Source organism: Falco biarmicus, chromosome 2, assembly GCF_023638135.1.
Source record: "Falco biarmicus isolate bFalBia1 chromosome 2, bFalBia1.pri, whole genome shotgun sequence".
NCBI lineage: Eukaryota > Metazoa > Chordata > Aves > Falconiformes > Falconidae > Falco > Falco biarmicus.
In genome coordinates, this window is record NC_079289.1 from 11,217,374 (window position 1) to 11,237,757 (window position 20,384).

Here is a 20,384-nt window from a genome sequence, read left to right on the forward strand (position 1 = left end):
TGAGAAATGAGGATCAGCCCTATGCTGATCTGGAAGAGGAGAGGTGTAAGAAAAGGAACAGAATTCACTGAAGATGTGACTGTTATTTCAGTGATGCTAGACCCCCCCAAAGCAGTGTGCCTGGGAAGAGAAAGGCAGGCAAGTCACCTTTGGATCTGCATTCAGAGGCAGTGAGGGTTACAGCAGGGAAGGAGTAAAGTTTGTGAAAACCAAAGAGACAAGGCACAAAAGAGGAGGCAGCATGAAGACAACGGAGCCTTTTTTACCAAATCAGCACAGTGCCTAAGAGCATTAAAAAAATGGACAGAGTTGTATGACTGTATGTGCCACCGGGCAGGAGCTGGCAGTCAAGTTATTGTAGCACTTGGCTATCTCTGCCTGAGGCCACGCTGGAAATACTGTGTGTAGCTGAGGCTATCTGCTTACATAAAGGGTGTTACAGTCATGGAAAAGAATGAGCCAAAGGGAATGTAAAGGTCACAGAGAAAGATTACAGGGGCATCCGATGGAAGAAGCAGGGATGTTGAGGTATGTGCTTCTATAAAGCTGTCACACATACTAGAAGGGAGGAATTCCAAAGTTCATCCACAAAGTGATGGCAATGTTGAACCTGGCTGGAGCTGCTTTATATTCAGTGGTTGTTGTGGAATAAACTGCCACAGGAATCGGGAGAATAAATGAATGCTTGCTGAAACTGAGCCTAAACACTAGGGATCTGGCATGATGTTGTAAGTGCTAACACCAAAAAGCAGGAGTTAATTTTGCATTGGCTTCCTTACCGTAGACCTGCCTGTCTTCCTAGGAAACATCCCTGAGAATGAGCTGTTGGTATTGGAGCATAAGTATTCATTTTTAAATTAATTTTAATAATGGGGGCATAAATCACTTTGTGTTAGTGCATTGGTGCTAATGAAATGGATTTCAGACCAATGGGCTCTGCAGAAGAGCAGAGTTTCAGAATTTCTCCTATTGCACATTTCAGTTTGCCGAGAGGTTGGAGCAAAGGACAGCATCTCTGCTTCATTTGTTGCTGGTTACGTCGTTTAATTCGTGTCCATCATTACAGATTTCTGAACAACTCAATGAAGGTGAATACGGGCTTAGAGAAATCTGCAACTCTGCAGAGGAACTCTCTAACTAGATGCTAAGACGAGGCTGCTCATACACAGCAGACAAAAGGGTTCTTTATGCAAAAGTAGCTTGTTAGCTTTTTGTTTTTAAGCTGTACCATGTCTAACTGGTCAGAGTGTCATACACTAATAAACTGGCCAGTCCCTTTGGAACAGACATTCGTTGTGGTGATTTAGAAGGTGTATTTATACAGTAGTCTCCAACTTCATTACTACGCTGTTTCCTTGGATACTGAGCATTTTGCATATAATTATGAGAGGGCTGTTAACAATGCTTGGTGGTTCTAATGGTTTTAATAAAGTTTTTTGTATTACTTGGTTAGTGGTTCTCTTTTTCCTTTGATTTTCTGTATCAGAGAGGAAAAACAAAAGGAAGTGATTTTTGTCAGCTAATTTACGCAACTTCTTTTGAGCCAAGAACAGGTTTTATTTCATAAAGTGTGGGAATCCTGCATGCTATTTGTGGAATTGTGTTGCTGAATGGATTGTAAATAGGAGTTGAAGTGCTACTATTCATTGCAACATCAAATTCACACTGTTTGGGAACAATCTTACAATAGTAAAGAAAAAGCTGTTTAAATGCTGGGCAGTAAACAAAATTTGTTATGGGTGTGAAAGCATTTAAATACTTCATGTGTCTATTTAAGACTTGGGTATTTTGATAGTGTTCAGTATGTTTCTCGAAGGTACTTTCTGCTCTTTACACACCATCTTGGTTGCCTCAACTCCGGCTGTTGTTTGACAAACAGTTTGAGCTGCCATGGACATGGAAAGGATCCCTCCTGCCTACCCCAGGCACCCGTTCACATCTCCCTCCCTCCCTTTTGTTCACAGGCATATTTGCAGTAGGGCAGCTCAATCCCCAGTGAGAACAAATCAACAAAATGTAGAACAAAAGGAAAAAAGAAAAAAAAAAAAAAGGGAGGGTGTGTGTGTGAACCCAGGACAGCTGCTTTGGTGGCCACGGTGGCTTATCCTGCAGTAAAGTGATCAGCAAGCTGTGGCATGAAATGATTGTGCCTGGGTGTAATTTGGTTTAGTTGTGCGAAGTGTCTGCAGCTCTGTTGAGGAAGCTGAAGGAGTGTCAGGCTGTGATGCCTGGGCTCGCACAGTGGTGTGCAGTGATGCACCACACATTGTGGCCCAGTGCTGATCCTGTACGGGAGTGTGCAGCTCTGTGTGTGCTACCTCCTTGGTGCGCAGCACGTCTGCTTGTTCCGTTTGCCGCAAAGGATGCGTTTATATGTACTTGAGGAATGCCTGTCCGTGCCTGTTTGGGAGCAGTATTTTTGTACATCAAAAAAAAATTAATGCCTTTGTGTTCTTTGAGACCTCATTAGACCTTTGGGTACCCCCTAGAAACGCAGCATCAAGGATTTTGACTCTTAAATGACGGTCACAGGCTGTGTAAGTTCTGTGAGGTATGAGGACAGCTGGGCATGATGAAGTGGGCTGTACATGTGTGTATACAGCCCCATTCACACTAGAAGCATTTCACTTACTGAAAGCATTTTTTAAGTTCAAACCTTTTTTTTTTTTCCCCAGTGTTAAAAGAACTACCTTTCTACTGATACTTTTTCTTTAGAGAAACAATATATTGTATAGCTCATTTAATAAAATAAAATAATTTTTTCCAAAAGCCACAGAATACAGAATTTAGTACAATAGCATTTGAACATAAATTCCAGGGATGCATGTGAGAGAGCTCTTTTACAGTATCCTCAGTTTTATTGCAGTCCTCATAGTGACTTTTATATGCCAAAAGCTATTGAGAGCCTTTTCTTATGGAAGTGGTATGGAAGTATATTATATCCACAGACATTTTCTCCTTATCCATAATAGTTTCACAAAAGAGGCCTACTTCTTTTTTTTTTCCTCCTTTCTGTATGAATTTGTAATAGTGCTATTTTATAACTCTTACCTTTTTTTTTCTCTATATACTTTTCATGTTAAAAATACAGAGGGAACAGATAGTGCAGCTTCACATCAGGCAAAGTTATTCCTGATGACGTTAATCTTTGACTTGATGATCTCTGACACAGCTTTTTTAATTTTATTTTTTTTTTTTTTACCTTCCTGGAGATTTGCAGGGGTCAGACTGAAATGGCAGCTGACTTTCAACCAGTGTGTAGTATGCAAGTAGTGCTTTGCTAAGTGAAACTTCATTTTCAATTGAGTTTTAAATTCTGCACGCAATGAGCCTCACTGGGCATGAGCTAAGAGTTATTATTTAGGCTGGAATCCTTTTTATTTCAGCTGAGAAGCTTTAGTCATCTCTTGTCAGATGCGAAAAGGTAGGAAAACAGTGAGCAGGTGCCAGGGAGGCATGGGGTGTGAGTTTGCTTCTGCAGGATACTCTAAAAGGGAACATCCACATGCCTTTGCCTAGGGTAGACCCTGGGGGCTGTGCACTGGCGTGGCACTTTTTGCACGAGGCAGGAGCAGCAGAGCAGCTTGGCACAGCCATGCCTGGGTTTTGAGGGAACTGGTGGGGTGATACAGGGTTACCAGCACCTCTTCCTCCCCTCCTGGTGCATGAAGAGAAGATGTAGAGCCAGGGACTGGCTGTGTTTTGGGAACATGGATCAGCAGCTTGGGGACATGTGACCTGCCCCATTTACTGGTGAGCACTAAGTTGAATGTGCAGTGTTGTGTGATGTGAGGTGTCCACCATCCACCTTTCTGACATCTTCTCTGCTTGTCAAAGTAAGGGATGGGGTGGCTTCCATTAGGAAGACTTATCTGCTGGGGAGTTGGTGTGGTACCACCACAGTGTGGGCTCCCAGCAGGCAGGGAGAGGTTCAGACTAAAGAGGCTGGCAGCAAACTGGCGTCGGTGAGGGAGACATGATGAATGCATGGTCAGAGGGACCAGGCCTGACCTTGTCTTGTGTATTTAGGTGATTTACCCCAACCAGTATTTGGTGTGCATGTGACATTTGCTTTCTGTCCAATATTTGAGAGTACATGCTTTGCAACTTGACCTTGGGCTGCAGATGCTCCTGACTCCAGAAGAACAAATGGAGATGGGGGAGGCATTAAGAGATGTGGCTATTCTTCCTAGTGGCTGCCATTTTCAGCAACATAATGGAGTCATGACACTGTTGTTGTTGTTGTTATCATTGTTATTATTATTACCCCGGCCTTACTGGTCTCTATTTCATGAGTGGTGTCTTCAGTTAACTTTCCGAGGTGTAGGTGTAATTTTGAAGACTGAACCCAAACTCCTGACCTGTGAATGAATGATGAGTTTTGAATGGTAGCCACTGCAGTGATGGTGAGAAACATAACAGTATGACCCTCCATTCTAGAAATTTAGGCTAGTAATGCTGGTGAGCATTGCTCTGTAGGGAAACCTTCCAGCCCTAAATCATGCAGGTACAGCGGGCACCGTAGAAAGGCAGCTGGAGCTGGCAGCTGGAGTACAGGGCTGTCCTATGTAGCCTGGAGGAAGGAGCTTGAGCTGTTGTGCCTGTTCCCTCATTTGGAGATGGGCTGAGTGTGTGCACTTACCTGGCATTAAAATATGCATGGAAATCAGGGAACTTGAGGGCAATGCTGTCAGGGCAAGGTGTAGGCACTTTGCAGTACAAACTTTTCTGACAGCCAGTGAATGTAGGTGCTTCAGCAAAGTCTTGTACCCGTAAGGATTTCAGGAGGCAGATAGCAGCCTGCTGTGGAGCTGCTACTGCTTCCCAGCGTGGCTGGTGGTGAGGCTTTCCGTGCAGCCTGGGCTGCTGTGCTTTTTTAAAATGCCTTGCATGGAGAAAGGGCAGGCCGTAGCTCTGGAAGGCCATTTTTCCTAGTTTTCCATGCAGTGCTCCTGAAGATATCTGAGGGGACATGCTTCTCCCAAGGAAAACATGGAGCTGTGTCAGTGAAGAGGGCTAAAAAAAAACCCCAACTTTTTAAAATATTATTCTTACTTTTGTATGATTTTGATGTATGAAACAGGCTCATAAATGAAACAATACTCTTTTTGAGGTTCTGCCTCTAAATGCCAAATATTTTAAAGACATTTTTCCAAGGTGATTATTGAAACTCTGTATTAAGAGATACCTCATTTAATCTAGAATATGCTGATTGACATGACGATATTTTCAGCAGATACTGTGCCGCAGAGTCTGTTATTCTCCACGACATAAATAACTGCTGGACTGTGTGGGCAACTGGCGGCTTATGGGTAACCTCTTTTCTGGCAAAGAAATAATGGGTTGTTTGTTCCTCCAGCTGAAGTCCTGATGTGTTTTGATGTTTCTGATTTACATTTTTAGCGCTGTTCCTGATACCCTTCAGTGTTCTGGGAATGATCTTTAAACTTAGTGTTTATTTTGGAGCGTTGGTTTTCCAGCAAACAAATATGTGATTGGCAATTAATGGTTTTACTATAAATAAACATAACCGAACAGTTCAGCTTTAAATAGTGATCTCTGCTCTGTGGAGCTTTTAATTGGGTTGTGCCTGCAAAGTTGAACCTTTCCAAACACGCAACAGGCTTTGAGGGACTCCCAGCTGCGTCAACTGAACTGGCTGAGTTGGAAAGTTGAAGCTGTAGTGGTTTGAGTTAATGTGTGGTTAGCTAAAAAGCGGTTATCATCTCGAATATCTGTGCATGAGCCAACCGTTGGAGGGAGGCAGAAGCATGCATGGTATCGGTAAGGGTAACTTGTTTGAATGCGGTGGGAGTTTCAGCGTGCAGAAGACTTTCATGGCTGTGGCTTTCCCTTGGTGGCTGCGCACTGGGGTGTGGGTGCCTGGTGGAGGTGGTACCACAGGCGGTACCAGAGGTTCTTCTGTTCAGTCAAGGCAGATCTGTCTGTCTGAGCACCATCAGCACTCCTTTGTGCGCGCCAAAAATATCAAGTTGGAGTATCCCATTCAAAATAATTGGATTTGGCACCTTGCATGGATTCAGGTATTTCTAATGCAGATAGCAGTCCAAGGGCAGCTTTGGTGGAAAGCTTCTTCCTTGCAGACACTGGGCCTTAACACATGGACTGGAAAGGAAATGTTTGGTTTTCTGTAGTAACTTTGTCCGGTGTAAAGCTGACTCCGTCGTCTTATTTCCTACACAATGTCTGCAATGTGGATTCCACTTACATGAGAAAAACTGTGATGTATTTGAGCAGATATATACATGTATTGCTTCTTACTTAGGCAGGTTAAACAATTTCCATGGCCTAAGGTGGATGTAATTTTGAAAAGTAATGGCAAGAGCCCTTTCTCTAGACACTGCCTGTTTGAACAAATGGCAACATTTCTGATTTTTTACACAGGAAGATTTAGAAAGCAGCCACTGTACTTATCAACAATCATTTTTCTTTGTTTTTTGTCAACAGTTGTGGGCTTAGGGTTGGTCCGACTTTTCAGAGGCTACTTCATCAGAGGGCCAGTGGGAGGCCGTTTTTTGGGAGTTGTCTTTCAGAAAGGTGATTGCTCTGCAGTGCCTGGAACTCAGACACATGTAGACATCTCTAGTTGGTTGTAGACAACTGAAGAGGATTGCTCCAGAAGCAGAAGGCAGCACTGTGTTATGCCTGCAGCATAGCAGCAAGTGCCAGCACCCTGCAGATTCCTGCCCTAATGAAAGAAAAATGTTTGCTGCTAAATCTAGATTTCGTTCTCAAATCTCAAACTCGTTGAGAATCTCAATCAAAATATTTGCTCCTTGCACTTCAAGCATGATCTCTCTCTATTGCTGTGTGTCACAGCCATCTTGAAGAGAAACGGCATTGCAAAACCAATAATCTAGTTCCTACCCTCAAGAAATATTTTTTTTTAATCTCTTTTTTTCCCTCCAGAATCATAAGATTTAGGTATTTCTCAAGTGGCTGTTCAGTTTAATTCTGTTGTGGGTTTTTTTTATCTAAATGGCACCTGGATGCATCCATATGTCTTCTTCTGAGAATTCTTCCTGGATTGCTTAGGCAATGCCATTTTTTCCGGTCACTTTGAGTGTTGCTCCTGCATGGACCAAACACCATCAAGCTATGGTAGAAACTGGAGGATCAGCAACCCTGTTGAACTTTGGGACAGCAAGCCTGGTGTGCCATGTTCAAGAGCATGCCTCTGCCTCTGTGCGTGGTAAATGACACTGCACTGATTAGGGGGACATGTCCCTCAGTGCTGTCACAGCCCTCCTGGCTCGCCTCCCTCACTTGGTCCCATGCTCTGTCTGCTCATCCCTCCCGTGACTATCACTTCTTATTCCTATTGACTACATCCATACCTGCCTTTTCAGCACTAACTGCTGCTGCAGGAAGCAATCCTGCTCACACTACCTCTCTGTCACTCAGCAAATCATTTTGGGATAAACCTGCAGTTGGGCTTATCCCAAGGCCTGGCGTGAAATGCTTTAACCCACAGTCCCTTTGTAAAATACTTACTGGAATGTCATTACTTTGGCTTGGCATCTCATAATCATACAATCATGGAATGGTTTTGGTTGGAAGAGACCTTTAAAGGTCATCTAGTCCAACCTGTTAGTCTTTTCCCTTGGTCTCCAATTTATGTTGTGGTTTTGACATGGAGCTGTCAACTGGGAAGAAGCTTTTGAATATCCATCTCTCTTTCAGCCACCCTCCTTTTGCTCACATACGAAGGTCTGGACCATTTGAGCTGCCCTACCTCCACACACACAGTGTCTGAGGGATATATATAGTATTTTTTTCCTCTGAGAGTTACAGCTTACTCCGGTTCTTACACCTACATACCTATTATGGCCCTGGAAACAGTAGTTGTAAATCTCATGGACTTCTTTCTTACTATAAACTATATCCAAATAGTTTATACGAGCCTGTGCAAGCTGTCAGAAAGAGTATGTGCAATATCCCGAACACAGAGCAGACCGGTGGCAGAGGCCAGCAGTGATTGGGACTAATGGGAGCAAGTCTGCAGGAAAGCTACAGTGGAAGAGAATGTAGGGTGGGAACTGAGCCTTGTGTGGGGAAGGGTGGGAGATGCTTTTTCAGAGCAGGGACACCACATTCGCTTCAGTGCCGCGCTGCAGCTCTCATAGTGCTTATTCCATTGCTGTGTTTCACTGGGCACTGTAAACGGTAGTGATAGGATTGCTCTAGGGTTTTGTACAGAAGGCTCTCTGGTCTCAGTTGTATTTATGACTTGCATTATAGTAGAGGTAAGATTTGCAAAGAGACAAGTCAAATCACCACTCAAGTCCCAGTGTGTGCAGCTGGAAGATGCTGCATGGCAGGGTGTGATTCTGCCTGCTGATCCTTGGCAGCCCTCTGGGTGCATGAGCAGAGCCCTTGCCCCTGAGGTTCAGAGGTGCAGCTCAGTAAAGAATTGGCTGTTTGGGGGTTCCAAATTAATGTATAGTGAAGGGAGAGCAGGGGAAAGACCAGAAATGACAGGGGTGGAACTCCCCAGTCCTGGATTTTTTTACATTGACATTGTACGTAGAAAGAGCTTTCAAACTAGGACTCCTTGGAGGGAGGTCAAAATAGATTTATGAGATAAAGTTAAGGGGGGGAAGGCAAGAAATAGTATAGTTGAGTGTGTTTCATAAGGAAGCAGATAGCCCCCATGAAAATAACTGGCTCATTTTGAAACTGCCCCAAAGCTTCTCCATTTTACAGTGATTAAGAAGCAGAAGCCTGCAGGGATTTGAGATATACAAAGCATGAAAACTGGGTGTCAGCCTTTGTTTCCCTGGGGGCAGACCACCAAGGGACAAGCTCAAATCCCTTGTAAGGTGGCTCCCAGGAATTCCCTTTGGACAGATCTCACATGGTGGCAAATTATTCCTCCCCTCTCCCCCCTCCCCTACCATTTTCCCAAACCATTTTATCCTCGAGGGGGAAGGGAGGGTCCAACAGACCCTTTGCACCCTCTCCCCAGGAAGATGAATGATGCCTGGCTCCTGCTCACAAGTGGATGCATTTGCTGATGAACTGATACCTGGCAAAAATTGGTGTTGTATAGAAAAAATCCCCAGCACCTGCTAGCAAAACAAAGTTATTCATAACGTACGGCCGGGTGGCTAAATCTTCACTTCCTAGGGACAGCCTGAATTACACTTGCTACATGCTGAGCGGCCTTTCTCCCGTGTGAAATTATATGCAGGCAGCAGGAGGATTTGCAGCTCTGAGGAAGGTTAGGATTTATAGTGCTGTCTCTTGCAAGGGCTTACTCTGCAGAAATGGTCATTTTGTCTTCATCTTCTCTTTTTGGGATAAACACATCATGATATAATCATATATATGGAAAAGTGTATCTTTGTGCTCATCAGGGAGCAGGTAGCCCCATGAATATATCCTCTGTTGTAAATCTGTTGGTGTCAGTCAAGTTTTTCCCCCCTACTGCCTAGAGTTGAATACACATTTTTAATCCATTTCTGTATGGTACAAATTCTAAATTCTTATTCTATATCCTGTTTTCTTCTCCTGGTCAGTAAATTATTAGCCTTTCCTAGATGGGTAAATTATTGTGGAGCGCAACTCAAGGAAAATTTCTGAGTGAAGAAAGGGCCATTTAAATGTACTTTTTCCCCTGTTCTCATTTGGCAACATGCTGGTGATAGTGCCTGTGTAATGAGGGGACAGTATAAAATCCACGGTTACCTCTAATCTGTACTAGAGGTTTGCTGGTAGAATGATGCCTTGGTCTTTAAACTTCTCGATTGATATCTTCCATGCACCTTCAATATGAATTTTCAGGAGTTCGGAAGAGTTTTCCATGGTTCTGTACTATGGAAGAGACTCCTTCCAAGAGAGGGCACTGACGTACACGGGCTGTCACCTCCTTGTTGCACTATTGACAACGGATTGTGAAAAGCATCATTTCCTATCACTGATGCAGCTTAACATAAGCCTTAAATAGGTAACAGTTACAAACTAGTCAATATGCTTTGTAAGCATCATTGCACCCTTTTTGCAGGTCCTCACAGCCCCATTGTGCAGAAGCTTTTGTGTAGGCAGATTGCTGCTGTTGGTAGAAAATAGTACTGAGAACAGAGGCTCATTCAGGTGCATGGATTTGCCTGTGTAACAAATGTGTAGGTTTGGTATTTTGATGATTAGAGTATAAGAATAGATAGGCTACTGCCAATGTTGACATCTGAGTGAAAGGAAGAAGTTACCTGTAAGATTGAGGTCACTTACAACAAAATCAAGAGCTTCTGACTCCACTACATATTATTTAGGCTTAATATGCATGTGAAGTTAATGTTCTTCTACCTCCTTTTCAAATATATCTTTTTGCTGTAGAGCTACTTATTTAATAGAACTTAAATAGCTAACTTTTGAAAAAAATTGTGACAACTTTCCAGAGAAAAGAGTAATAACTCCAATTTGCAGTATTTTTCCATGCCATGAGGTTACCACTCCTGTTCTGTGTGAGGAGGCACCCCCCTTTTCCCAGCTTCCCCAAGAGAAATACCAGTCAAGGTAAAAATCTTTACAGTCAAGGTTTCTTGACCCTCGTTTCCCACATATACATTCCCATTTTCATATACAGGTCCATAAATGCCTTGACTCTCGGAAATTTGTCATCTGAAATTGAGAAACTGTTTTTTTTCCTCCCAGCCCAGAGAGGCCTATAGATAAGAGCTCCTTGTGGTGTAGATGGAAGTTAAAGCACAGATTGGTTTCTTCTCTCTTCTCTTTCACAGGACCTGTAGAAAATCTTAAATAGTTCTATTGTATTAGCTAGTCACACTGCCTAAGTTAGTCTACATGATGGTCAACTGGAAAAATCTTTATCTTCTTGGATGTTATTCAGTTTGGAGGGTAAATAGGGAGGGAGGAGAAGGCTCTTTTCTTTTCCTAATTGTGGCCTCCTAAAAGCTTATTCCTTCTGCTTGCTGAAGAAATGTATCTGCTGTATTCCTTATATTCTATAAAAGTCCTTTTGGCTCTTGTTTACACAAGAGGCATATGCATTGTTTTCTTTTTCAAGTATGGTATGGAGATCTTTGGAATTAGAAGAATTAGCCTAGGGAGGGGGAATCAAACAAAGGATCACACGGCACTAGTTTCATATCTGCACATTAAATTAGAGCCACAATTTTGGTGTGCAGGAATCCTGGCAGTTCCTGGGCCTTGAGTCTTCCTTCTCAGCCTGGTGGGGTGTTATGTTTGGATGCATCCCAGACTGGAGGTTGCCAGAACCAAGATAAGAAAAAGGAATTACACTTATAAATCTCTCAGTTCCTCTAAGGAGTACCAGCCACTTACAGGGCCCTGCAGCTATTCTGCAGGGTTTGGGTCATGTAGTTAATCTTTGTTCAAGGATTGAAGGAAAGTGACAGAATGGAGATCTGAATGTGAAATTTTAGAGTTCTCCATGATGTTCAAGTTTATTTTAAAGAGTATTAAAAATCAATACACCCCGTTCGATTCCTTCATTTCTTCCTTCACACTTCAAGGCCAGAGTATGTAATGTAAACTAGAGTAGAAAGATGCTGGAGTCCTATGTTGTGGTATCTTGTCACATCCTTGGGTAGTTACAGGGAGTCTTTTTTTCTTTTAATCTCTGCTTTTGTTAGAATTGCTTCTTTTTTTTCTTCGGACTAACCATGTTGAGCAGTAGCAGGGGACTATTTTTTTTTTTAGTAGCTCCTGCCCAAGCCTTTCAAAATCAAGGAAAAGTAATCACAACCTTTCTCTTCACTTGAAACCATAACATTTTTTTGACAAGAAGTGCTGTTAAAAAAATGCTTCTTAATTTACAGTGGGTTGCTTTGTGCTTTGTTTCTGTAACCTATCGCGTTACATTTCCTGTGCCTTGAGTATGTATGTATTATGAGCTCTTAAAAACAAATATGCCAGAAGAAAGGAATTCAGTAAATGAAGAAAACATTCTTGGGTAGCCCAAGTGGTAGTTTAATAGCTCATCCATTGGGACTTTCAAATAATACAATGATGATGGCCATACAAATATATGGATAACTTCAATGAGGAGCTTGTTACAACTCTGCATACCACATCTGAAATGAAATCAAACTCTTAAAGTGCTGCCTGATATGAAGGCCAAACTTTTCCAGTGCCAACCCTGAAATTACACCCAAAAATACACAAACTGTGTGTTTGTGTATACATATGTATCCATAACTAAAACATGCATTCACGAACATACACACACACACACATGTTGTTTCTGGGTGGAAGTTAGTGTTTCAGGGCTGATCCTGATTGCACTGAACCACTAAAACTGTCTAGACTATTGACATGACTAGATTTGCAGCAGTGTATTTGAGATTAGCTCTTAGCCCTGGCTTTCTCTAAAAATAGATAAATGGAATAGGAACATAAGGATGTCATGTTATATTGTCTGGGATATCCACAACTTCTTCATTAGGTTCACCTAATCACATGGCTTTGTAAATATCTGCTTTGATAGAGAGCACAGAGAATATATGGCAGTATGTAACCTTGGGTATGGCTAACCCGAAAGTAAAGTTTTAAATCATTTTTGCTTGTAGCAAAATTTCTTGGGAAAACTGAGTACGGTGGACGTGGAAACATGATGTTGATGGCCAGGAAGCTGCCCGATGTTGAGGGTATGTAGTGATAGGACAACAGGTAATTAATGGCTTTAAATTTTAGATTAGGTATAAGGAAGTAATCCTTCACTATGGGAGTGGTGAGGCACTGGCACAGGTTGCCCAGAGAAGTCGAGGGTGCCCCATCCCTGGCAGTGTTCATGTCCAGGTTGGATGGGGCTTTGAGCAGCCTGGTCTAGTGGAAGGTGTCCCTGGCCATGGCGGGGGCGGGGGGATGGAACTAGATGATCTTTAAGGTCCCTTCCAACCCAAACCATTCTATGATTCTATGAATGATGAAGAGAAACCAGCTTAGACTGAACTATGGTGTGGACAGGAGAAACTAGACCGAGTGAGACATAAACAGGATAATACAATTAATTTCATTACTCCAAAGAGACCTTTTTCTGGGAAGCTGCTGAGCTGCTTTGAAATAAAGTCTGGGTGCTTATATGAAATGTAACATCAGTCTCCATCATAAGCCAACAAAAATTCACTTTCTCATAGCAGTGGGGAGACGCTGGTATTGCGGTATAGATGGAGGATGCTGAAGTGCTTTTTATGAAAGGCAGCAATACAGTGATTGTACTGTTGAGTATTTTAATAATGCCACATCACAGAAGAGGCGCAGCCCTTTATTTTGTTATAAGTTGAGTCTCTGTTATTAGAATTTCTCATTCCCTTTGGCTGGCTTTTACTCAGCAGTATACTGTATATCGGTTGTATTTTATACTTGAGAGCATAGTCTCCCATGCTAGGCTGAAGCAGCAGCTTTTAGTGGCAATAGTCAAGTGATCACATAAAGCCCCACAAAAATAAGGGACTTTGATATTGACACACTGGTGGATTAAGTTGATGAATATTTGCTGTGCTGAAAAATGAGGTGCCAGTGCTCTGATCTTTTAGCCGAGTGAAATGGCAACAACAATAAAAAATCTTTCCTAGCTGAAGTAGAAAAATTCCATCCTGGATCTCCTGTGGATCAACATGAGCATGGGGAGAGGGAGAGCACAGGGAGACCTGATGTCTTACATACACAAAGCATATTGGAGAATCGTGCGTATTTAACATATAAACTCTATAGGATGAAATGTTAATCATAGGACTTGCTTGATGTGCGCACAACAGTTGAGTGGGCATATTCAGAAAACGAACTGCTGCATGTAGTTCTGTGGCCATTTGCCTGTCACTGGGGAATACAGGTCCAGGAGATGATACAATCTTACATTTGTGTTTTCTTTTTAAACAGTTTCCCTTTTTTTTTTTTTGTTGGTATAATAGAACAGAAAATAAGAAAGAAACAAAGTGCAGGGGAGGCTTGCGTGTTAAGTGTATTGAAAGATGAGTGCCTTGACGAACACTTGGGAGAACTGATCAAATTGATTAATGTGTTAAGCAATGGGATATAGACTGTGGGATCAGGAAGTTAAGTGTTTTGTGTGGACGTTGTAACATCAGTGCGATAAATTGATTGTCGCTAGTACTTAAAACTGCAATAGTCATTCAGTTATATTGCAAGTGATAACCAACAGGAATTCATATTCCAAAACTTGCATGCAATTTATAAATCTCCTAGGGGATGTTGAAATCATGTTGGAAATTTAAATTAACCCCTGTCATTATTGACAACTTTTCCTATCCTATTCCACTCTGTATTCTAGCTTGGAGAAAACTGCGTTTTCAAGCAGCTTTTAAATGACAGTGAGAACAATGTATGTGTGCAGTGGGTCTTTCAGTAATTGCCTTTTAAAATTGATTTTTATGATTTTCATAAGTAGCAGTGCACGTACTCTGTAACAAAGAAGCTTATTCACACTGCCTCACTGTAAGCACCTGCCTGGTTTCCCCAGGCTCCTTTCCTCTTCTTTCAGTGGGAAGCAATAAGCAGGACCTTGCTCCCAACTTCAGTCGCATCCTCCAGCAAACTTCAGCCAGTGCCTCCACTTACCCTATCTCCATTTAAACTCCCAATTTAGACCACTGAGGCAAGGCACTGGGGCTGTTCCACAACAGGGCTGTATGGAGGAACTCCAGATCTTCCCCAAATGGCTGCTTATTATTTGCATTTGAATACTTAAACTTATAATGAGCCTTTTGAAATCAATGGAAAAGCTCTCACTGCTTTGAGGTGGCTGGAGTGAAGCAGACTGAATTGAGACAGAGTGATGGCAGTGGAGCCATGTGGCTCGTTTGTAGCCAAATTCTACTTGGGGTTGCCGAAGTAAAATGTGGTGTAAGTTGGAATTTACTCCATCTGAGCAAGGATGTGTTTATGCTCGTGCTGGTTGGGGTGGCCCGCTGACAGCCTGAAAAGAAGTAGGTTGGAGGCTTTCTTATGTTAGGATAGCAGTAGTACCCAGTGAATGGAGCATTTATTGGACATACAGGAATAAATACTCATCTGTGACCTTATTTAGGTTATGTTTCCCAGTGTACTTGGTGGAAAGTGGTGACCGTAATTACAGATGCATTGTGGTACATATGCAAGGGTAGAGTTAAGTCCTAAGGGCTCTCTCAGCTGTGTTGTTTCATAACCTGAATCTTTATCTGGGAGCTTTATCAAGCAGTTTTATTTTTTTCATTGTATATTGCCTGTTCTCAGTATCTGGGAGTGTGTATGTATATGTGTACACAATTGCATTTAATTAGATATAATTCTTCATTAATTTTGATTTTTCTAAAGGTACCTGTACTTAAAATAACGGCTAGGTAGTGACTTTTATGTATAACTTGTTCTTGGTGGCTCAGATTTCGTCAACCATGGGATCTTTCTGAACTGTCCGTAAAAAAACTGCTAACATTTGACTATCACAGTGCTACATTTATAATGGAAATACTGTCTCCTTTCCAAATATTGGGACTGAAAAGGAGTTTTCCAATATACTCTAAAGACAAACAAGTTTAGGCTTAGTTGGAGCTGCTGGTAAATAAAAAACATGATTTCTTTATGTGGTTCATCCTCTTATATAAACTTTTTCAAATGTGTGTGTCTGATTTTAATTATTTTTTTTACTGTGATTATTATTCTGGACTGTGTGCATGTGTGTATAAATGTGGTGGTAGGGTCTCATAGGGGATTTTAAGTTTAAAAAGTGTATATACTTACCTATATGTAGTTATGTATATGCACCTGGGCACACTGGGGGCTCATGCCCAGCCGGCTGCCGACCAGCCCCCCCAGGCCCTTCCCCGCCGGGCAGTTCCCAGCCCCCTGCCCCCAGCCCGCAGCGCTGTGGGGGGCTGGTGTGACCCACGGGCAGGGCCCGGCACTCAGCCCTGTTGGGCCTCATACAACTGGCCTCGGCCCCTCGGCCGGCCTGCCCAGACCCCCTGCAGAGCCCCCTGCCCCCCAGCAGGTCACACTGCCCCCAGCTCGGTGTCCTCTGCAAACCCACTGGGGGTGCGCTCCAGCCCCTCGTCCAGATTGTTCATGAACGTATTAAACAAGAGTGGCCCCAATCCTGAGCCCTGGGAACAGTGCTTGTGACCAGCCACCAGCTGGCTCCATTCACCACCACTCATTGGGCTCAGCCATCCAGCCGGCTTTTTACCCAGCAAATAAGTACACCTGTCCAAGACACAAGAAGGCCAGCAGCATCCTGGCTTGTATCTGAAATACTGCAGCCAGCAGGACTAGTGAAGAGATTGTCCCCCTGTACTGGGCACTGGTGAGGCCGCACCTCGAATCCTGTGTTCAGTCTTGGGCCCCTCACTGCAAGAGGGACACTGAGGTGCTGGAGCGTGTCCAGAGATGAGCAACGGAGCTGGGGAAGGGGCTGGAGCACAAGTGGGAATTGCAGTTGTTCAGCCTGGGGAAAAGAAGACTCTGGAGTGACCTTATTGTTCTCTGCAACTACCTGGAAGGGGGCTGTAGGCAGATGGGGGTCTGCCTCTTCTCCCAGATAACTAGCAACAGGACAAGAGGAAACAGCCTCAAGTTGCACCAGGGGAGGTTTAGTTTGGAGATTAGGAAAAATGTCTTCACTGAAAAGGTGGTCAAGTATTGGAACAGGCTGCCCAGGGAGGTGGTGGAATCACCATCCCTGGAGGTGTTTAAGAAACACACGGACGTGGTGCTTAGCCACATGGTTTAGTGGTGGCCTTGGCAGTTCTGGGTGGATGGTTGGACTCAGTGATCTTAAAGGTCTTTTCCAACCTTAATGATCCTATGATTCTATAATTCTATGACTCTGTGCACATGCATACATATTACACACACATGTAAAAATGTAATCCATAACTGGTGCATGCGTGTGTGTGTATAGTGTTCTGTCTTTCTGTTTTGTTAAATATGTAGTGACTAGTTGTTACATTTATTTTTAATTAAAAACTTAATAAGCAACTTTGACATGTACTTCACAGTACAGTTTTTATCTCTTGATCAACTATTTCCTGTTTTCTCTCTCTGTTACAGGGTGAAAGAATGATGTGATGGAGATGAATATGGGCCGCTGGTCAGGCTCACGGCCACCTCCATCATGCCTTGCCATTCTGATTGTCAAGCTCCTGGCCTCCATTTGCCCGGTAGTTCATGGGACTGCCCCTCTTGGCTTTCACTTTACACATTCCACTTACAATGCTACGGTGTACGAGAATTCTGCAGCCAGGACCTATGTCAACAGTCAAATGAGGATGGGCATCACGTTGGCTGACCTTTCATGGGATATCAAGTACAGGATAGTGTCTGGTGATGATGAAGGCTTTTTTAAAGCAGAGGAAGTCATCATTGCTGACTTTTGCTTCCTAAGAATAAGGACTAAAGGTGGGAATTCTGCTATATTGAACAGAGAAATCCAGGACAACTATTTATTAATGGTGAAAGGGTCTGTTAGAGGAGAGGACTTGGAAGCGTGGACAAAAGTGAACATCCAGGTTTTGGATATGAATGACTTAAGACCTTTATTTTCACCAACCACATACTCTGTCACAATAGCGGAAAGCACTCCTTTAAGGACTAGCATTGCACAGGTGACTGCAACAGATGCGGATATTGGGTCCAATGGTGAATTTTATTATTACTTCAAAAACAAAGTTGATCTCTTCTCAGTTCATCCTACAAGTGGCGTTATCTCGTTAAGTGGCCGGTTAAACTATGATGAGAAAAACAGATACGATCTTGAGATTTTGGCTGTGGACCGTGGGATGAAGCTTTATGGAAACAATGGCGTAAGCAGCACTGCGAAGCTTTATGTTCACATTGAACGTATAAATGAACATGCCCCAACGATAAATGTAGTAACCCATATTCCCTTCCCATCAGACAAGGAGCCTACCTATGCAGTTGTTAACATTGATGACCTAGATGAAGGAGCCAATGGAGAAATAGAATCTGTTTCTATTGTGGCTGGAGATCCTCTGGAACAGTTCTTTCTGACTAAAGAAGGTAAATGGATGAATGAGTACAAAATCAAAGAAAGAAAGCCTATTGACTGGGACAGTTTCCCATATGGTTATAACCTGACCCTCCAAGCGAAGGACAGAGGATCTCCTCAGAAATTTTCTGCGGTCAAATTGGTCCACATTGCTAGTCCCAAGAAAGAAAGTATCCCTGTGAAGTTTGAAAAGGAAGCATATGATTTTTTGATCAGTGAATTTTCACCTCCAGGTGTGGTGGTTGCAGTAGTTAAGCTGATGCCTGAGCCACAGGGTGTGGAATATAGAATATCTCCAAGTGAAGAAGCTGAGTATTTTAAGATCAATCCCAACACAGGCCTTATTACTACTGCTCGTCCTTTGAAAATCATTGAGAAGGACCTCTATGAATTACAAGTATATACGAACAAAGGTGGTGATTTAAAAGCACAGGTTACTGTCAGGTTAGAAGATGCCAACGATCACACTCCAGAGTTCCAGCAGCATTCCTACAGCTCGTTTGTCAATGAAAGTGTTCCTGTGGGGTCTAGTGTTTTGACAGTTTCAGCAGTTGATAAAGACAGGGGAGAAAATGGATACATAACGTACAGCATTGCCAGTCTGAACTCACTACCATTTACAATAAACCAGTTTACAGGTGTCATCAGCACATCTGAAGAACTGGATTTCGAGTCGTCACCAGAAAGCTACAGGTTCATTGTGAGAGCTTCTGACTGGGGTTCTCCCTACCGCCATGAAAGTGAGGTGAACGTCACCATATACATAGGCAATGTCAATGATAACAAACCCCTCTTTGAAAAAGTGGCATGTCAGGGAGTGATTTCTTCTGATTTCCCCGTTGGTGGTCACATCACTGCTGTTTCTGCAATAGACATAGATGAGTTAGAGCTTGTGAAATACAAAATAATCTCCGGAAATGAACTTGGAATTTTTTATTTAAACCCTGACTCTGGTGTCTTGCAACTTAAAAAATCTCTAATTAATTCTGGCATAAAGAACAGCAATTTCGGCCTTAAGATAACAGCAACTGATGGAGAGAACTTTGCTGATGCTATGTTTGTTAATATTTCGGTAGTTCATGGGAAAGTGTCTTCAAAGACCTTTAGCTGTAGAGAAACTAGAGTCGCTCAGAAGTTAGCAGAAAAATTACTCAAAAAGGCAAAAGCAAATGTGAAGCTGAATTTGGAAGATGGTTTTCTTGATTTTTATTCAGTGAACAGGCAGGCACCTCATTTTGACAAATCCTTCCCTACTGATGTAAAGGTTTCAGAGGATCTGCCAGTTGGTGCCACCATCCTGAGGATAAAAGCATATGATGCAGACTCAGGCTTTAATGGAAGAGTACTTTATACAATTTCTGATGGTAATGTAGATAGCTGTTTCAACATTGACATGGAGACAGGGGTACTTAATGTTCTTATGCCCTTGGACCGTGAGAAAACAGAGCTCTATCTCCTTAATATTACAATTTATGATTTAGGTAATCCACAAAAATCTGCATGGAGACTGTTGACTGTTACAGTGGAGGATGCAAATGATAACAAGCCTGTATTTTTACAGGACAGTTACTCAGTTAATATTTTAGAAAGTACAAGTCTGGGTACAGAGATTATCCAGGTAGAAGCCAGAGATAAAGACCTAGGATCTAATGGTGAAGTGACTTACTCGGTACTGACAGACACCCAGCAATTTGCTATCAACAGTTCCACGGGAATGGTGTATGTGGCTGATCAACTAGATCGGGAATCAAAAGCAAACTACACACTCAAGATAGAGGCTAGGGACAATGCAGAGAGTGGCCATCAGCAGTTTTCTGTTGTGCCTCTGAAGGTTTTTTTGGATGATGTCAATGATTGCTCTCCATCCTTTATACCATCCAGCTACAACGTGAAGGTCCTTGAGGACCTGCCAGTTGGCACTGTTATAGCTTGGTTGGAAACTCATGATCCAGATCTCGGCTTGGGAGGCCAAGTCCGTTACTCGCTGGTGAACGATTACAATGGGCGGTTTGAAATAGACAAAGCAAGTGGTGCCATCCGCTTGAACAAAGAGCTCGATTATGAGAAGCAACAGTTCTATAACCTGACTGTGCGTGCAAAGGACAAGGGGCGCCCGGTTTCTCTCTCTTCTGTTTCTTTTGTGGAAGTTGAAGTGGTGGATGTAAATGAAAATCTCTATACCCCCTATTTTCCTGACTTTGCCGTCATTGGATCTGTAAAGGAAAACTCCCGCATTGGTACAAGTGTTTTGCAAGTTGTTGCTCGAGACGAGGACTCTGGAAGGGATGGAGAGATCCAGTATTCCATCAGGGATGGCAGCGGCCTGGGGAGATTCAGCATAGATGAAGAAACTGGTGAGTTTTGTTTCTAATTTCCTTTC

General features: G+C 42.8%; 1 protein-coding gene across 7 annotated transcripts in view; it reads left to right on the forward strand.

Moving 5' to 3' along the window:
* The window catches only part of FAT3 (FAT atypical cadherin 3), a 419,023-nt gene that overhangs the window by 76,266 nt on the left and 322,373 nt on the right, over positions 1-20,384 (forward strand). For all 7 annotated transcript variants that reach the window (XM_056328389.1, XM_056328383.1, XM_056328385.1 and 4 more), the window contains exon 2: positions 17,047-20,358. In XM_056328389.1, the coding sequence (XP_056184364.1) occupies positions 17,064-20,358 (3,295 nt within the window). In that variant the 5' untranslated portion in view covers positions 17,047-17,063. The remainder of the gene's footprint in view (positions 1-17,046; positions 20,359-20,384) is intronic.